This window comes from Oratosquilla oratoria, chromosome 3 (genome assembly GCF_046742065.1).
Source record: "Oratosquilla oratoria isolate Oo_2021 chromosome 3, ASM4674206v1, whole genome shotgun sequence".
Lineage (NCBI taxonomy): Eukaryota > Metazoa > Arthropoda > Malacostraca > Stomatopoda > Squillidae > Oratosquilla > Oratosquilla oratoria.
Genome location: NC_134779.1, coordinates 3529680 through 3534679, shown reverse-complemented (window position 1 = coordinate 3534679; position 5000 = coordinate 3529680). Strand labels below are relative to the sequence as shown.

General features: G+C 40.1%; 1 protein-coding gene across 1 annotated transcript in view; it reads right to left on the bottom strand.

Annotated features, from left to right (window-relative positions):
• Positions 1-5000, bottom strand: part of LOC143020049 (uncharacterized) — a 612923-nt gene that overhangs the window by 178001 nt on the left and 429922 nt on the right. The window contains exons 13-16 of the mRNA XM_076176217.1: positions 3448-3567; positions 1422-2958; positions 1261-1288; positions 1-136 (exon numbers count right to left, since the gene is read on the bottom strand). The exon at positions 1-136 is cut by the window's left edge and continues 94 nt beyond it. Of these exons, the coding sequence (XP_076032332.1) occupies positions 1-136; positions 1261-1288; positions 1422-2958; positions 3448-3567 (1821 nt within the window). The remainder of the gene's footprint in view (positions 137-1260; positions 1289-1421; positions 2959-3447; positions 3568-5000) is intronic.

The following is a 5000-nucleotide window of genomic DNA, read 5'->3' as shown; positions in this document are numbered from 1 at the left end:
ATGGTAAACATAGTCTAGAATAATCTCAGTAGTTCTTAAAACTGGAATTTTCGTTAAGAGACTGTGGGCATCGAGGGAAGCCATAATTCCTACGGGGTTGTTACTCCTTAGTACATCAATTAACTCGTCTGTAGATCTGAGTGAATAAGTGGTAAGAATAAATGGGGTAATTATATTATTCAAACGCTTAGCTAAGGAGTATGTGGGGGTGGGGGTCTGAGAAATAATGGGCCTCAGAGGGTTACCAACCTTATGGGCCTTGACATTTCCTGGAAATGTCCCCCCTCTCCCTCCTCCTCCCCCTCCCCCTCCCCCTCCAAGACGAAGTGCCCAACTACGCAGCGGGTCACGACCCATCCAGCGTTCCTAAACGGCCTATATTTAAACCCATGTTGTCTGTACATTATTGTCAATTGTGAATCATGTAGCTTTGAAAATTGTGACTTATTTCTTGTCACTATTCTGAAGATGACTCCCTGAAGTCGAAACGTCAAATTAAATATGGAAGACTATGGAAGGCTTGTATTTGCCCACCCTCCTGAAATGAGACCTATTGTGAGAAAAACTGAAAATCTCAGTAAGAAGATTAATCAGTGCCAAAATGCTGTCGTGTTTAACTCAGTATATATATATATATATATATATATATATATATATATATATATATATACCCATATATGCAAAGTAGACCACTTGGAATAAGAAACTAACGAAGCAGAGCGCTTTCGTATATTACATCTTCAGTGCACTGAAGATGTAATATACGAAAGCGCTCTGCTTCGTTAGTTTCTTTTTCCAAGTGGTCTACTTTGCATAAGTGAACACACGTACCCGTGTTCTTATTAGCATATATATATATATATATATATATATAGATATATATATATATATATATATATACATATATATATATATACATATATATATATATATATATATATATATATATATGTGTGTGTGTGTGTGTGTGTGTGTGTGTGTGTGTGTGTGTGTGTGTGTGTGTGTGTGTGTGTGTGTGTGTGTGTGTGTGTGTGTGTGTGTGTGTGTGTGTGTGTGTGTGTGTGTGTGTGTGTGTGTGTGTGTGTGTGTGTGTGTGTGTGTGTGTGTGTGTGTGTGTGTGTGTGTGTGTGTGTGTGTGTGTGTGTGTGTGTGTGTGTGTGTGTGTGTGTGTGTGTGTGTGTGTGTATTCTCAAGGTTACATGTATAGAAAAAGAGAGAGGAAAACATGAGTCGAATGTCTTGTACATTTCAGTTGTTTACCTTGTTACCACAGGTGCCCATATGAATTCTTTTATTGTTTTGAAAAATCAATTATTTTTTCATATCCTGAAGAATATCATATTATAGACAAATACTATCAAATTCCTGTTAAAAATCGAGATAAAAAAAATCCGTAGCTGTCGTGTCTAATGACTTCTTACCTTTAGGCTGTGGTGCGCTGTTATCACTTTCAGAAAGTGCTGTCGATTCTGTGTAAATCACACGAAGCACCTCTTCATCCTCCCCGTCCTCGCCTCCTTCTAACTGTTTCTGGTTGGTTATCTTGAGGCGTACGTCGTATTTTCCTCCTTTAACTCTATCCGTACACATGACTTCAGCAGCATTAGTAGTTGATACATGGGGTGGAAGTTTGGTTGATGCTAAAGACGACGGCGTTCTCTGTTCACTTGTAGTGTCATGTAACTTTTCAGATAATAAGGTGTCCCCACCGTCATAGGCCACTTGCCCCGACGTCTCTGACAAGCCGAGGGCTGTACTTTTGCTTTCACCACCACCACCACTGCCACCGTGTGCTGGAGATAGTAACGAGATTTGAGAAGGCATAGCTGAAGATAAAAAAACTGTTGATCCAGGAAGCCGCGAAGAGGAAGAAGAAGAGTTATCTGACACCGAAGGTTGGGTTGCTGGTTCGGAGGTAGTACTCATCGCACCGGTGACTACTTTCGTGGATTCGGACACTCTATGGGAAGGAGTGGAAGGAGAAAAGACAGTAACGTTCTGATTGTGTTGATAGGAGTTTTTGTCAGGATAGGACTTTCGTTTTGGAGTTGGAGGATCCTTGTCGTGAGAGGAACTTTCCGTCGCAAGTTTGTGGTCTCGTCGATATTCTACACTTTTTCTCTTCTCACGATGCTTATCTTTGTGTTTTGGTGAAACTTCTTCATCATCCACCGTTTTGAACTGCGTTAATTCTTTATACTGTTGGTGCTTAGGACTTTTTTGGGAATGGCCTGAGGGTTTATCCTGAACTTGTGCGTTTTGTGTTTCCACCCATTTTTGGATCATAGACTTTTTATGATCGTCCATGTACCCATAAGTAGCTTCGGGACCGTCAATCCACGTCTCTAGTTCGTAGTTTTTCATTTTGTGTCCCTCGATAACTTTTGACTTGTGGAATCGTGGGCCATCAATCCACTGCTCATCACTCATGTTAGGTCCCGATGAGGGTGAAGCAGTAGGGTCGTGATGAGGAGCTGCTCCTTGACTCCCGCCTTTATGTCTGCTGTGACGCGACACGTGGGGTGACTTTGGGGTACCGCTAGAACTAACCTTGGCAGCCGAAGACGAGGCCGCTGATGTTCCATGTTTACTGGGTGGCGTCTTAGGGGTAGCCCCACTAGCTCCACTACTGCTAACACTATCTTTATTCCTATGTGACTCTTTGATTCTTTGGGGAGACGAGCCACTACCATGTTTGGGAGACTTCGACGTAGTGGCACTCACACCTGTACTACCACTTTTCTGACTCCTCTTTGGCGTTCGATGAGAATCTGAGGTTGCCGCGTTGTTCTTTGGGGTAGAGGAAGGGGTGCTGGTGTCGACGGAGGAGCCCCTGAGGGCTTTGTTCATAGAGCAACGGTTGTCACCGGAGTTAATGGAGGGGAGGAAGACCGGGGGATGCTCACCGTCCGTGGCATCATCGCCATTCGGTCCGACATAGATCACAGTATCACACGACTGTATAGGAATAAAAGAGAAGGAAAATAAATTAACAAGTTTCGGGTTGTTCATGGAGAAAGGAAGGACGATAGAAATAAAATACACCCTGATTAACATAATCAAACTCAAACAATTTTAATAAATTAATTCAAAAGAAAATATTACTACTTCTTGTATTCCTAAAATACTATAATTATGATCCGCAAATGTATCCAAGTAAACATTACTTGATGCTAAATAAACATATTAGTCAGCATAAGTTTAAAGTTAATTCTTTCAACTAAGGAAATGTTTATGAAGAATTACATTAATTTCTGATATAATTTTTTGTAAATCAATAATTGAGATGTTTGTATGCAATGGCAAAAATATGACTTACGAATGACCGTAAAATATTACATCACTTAGGCTATTTTGGTGTCCCGGAGTAAATCATAATGCCCCACTTTTTACCAGGAAAGTTGAAAAATTATCTAATTTTGAAATAGCTTCTTGGTTGTTTCTTACCTGTTCGGAACTGGACGGGTCGACGGAGGAGGAACCAGTGTCCGTTATTGTGCCTCTAGAGGACCGACCGGATTTCGACTCTTCAGAGGAACCGCCGGAACCCGACCCGCCGACGTGGGGCTACAGAGACACAGAAAGAAAGAGAAAATAGTTACCACTATGTGGCTACCAACAACAATATTGTCACTAAAGCATAACTATAATTGTCTGTAAAGCAAACTATGAATATTTATAAATATTTAGATAAAAATTCATTCATATGAGCAAAAACACACACAATACACATACACACATTCACACACGTACAGAGATGGAGATAGAGATAGAGATAGAGAGAGATAGAGAGAGGTAGAGAGAGATAGAGAGAGATATAGAGAGATAGAGAGAGATATAGAGAGATAGAGAGAGATAGAGAGAGATAGAGAGGGATAGAGAGAGATAGAGAGAGATAGAGAGATAGAGAGAGAGATAAAGAGAGAGATAGAGAGAGAGTGAGATAGAGAGAGAGATAGAGAGAGGGAGATAGAAAGAAAGATAGAGAGAGAGATAGAGAGAGAGTGAGAGAGATAGAGAGATAGAAAGAGAGATAGAGAGTGAGATATATATATATATATATATATATATATATATATATATATATATAGAGAGAGAGAGAGAGAGAGAGAGAGAGAGAGAGAGAGAGAGAGAGAGAGAGAGAGAGAGAGAGAGAGAGAGAGAGAGAGAGAGAGAGAGAGAGAGAGAGAGAGAGAGGGCAAGAGAGACATAGAAAGACAAAGGCAGAGGCATACATACACATACATACATAGACACACACACACACACACACACACACACACACACACACACACACACACACACACACACACACACACACACACACACACACACACACACACACACACACACACACACACACACACACACACACACACACACACACACACACACAAATATATATATATATATATATATATATATATGTATATATATATATATATATATATATGTATATATGCTAATAAGAACACGGGTACGTGTGTTCACTTATGCAAAGTAGACCACTTGGAAAAAGAAACTAACGAAGCAGAGCGCTTTCGTATATTACATCTTCAGTGCAACAAGTACATAGTGATAGGAATACATAGAAAATATATACATGATACAAATGAACAAGGACAGTTTGAATAAGCGTAGCGACCAATTACCCCCTGGAGAGCGGAAGGTCATTGTCAATTATCTTAGGATGGTGGGGCGACATCAGGTCACAGTCGCCAGGGTCACTGTTTCTACTAATAATATAGGGCGACATTAGGTCAATTCGTTGGGTCACATTTTACCTGATATTATCTTACTAATTTCTTGACAAATGAAATTATCAAGTTTGTACAAGCCTTTATGTAGGTTGGTATTTTGATTACTGGTGGTATGAATCAAACTGCACTCTATTAAATTTCTTGCTATTATGTTGTTGGTATAATAGATTGCCTGGGCATTACCCCAATCAACTGGATGATTATTTAATTCAATATGCTTGAATATACCACTAGAATGAT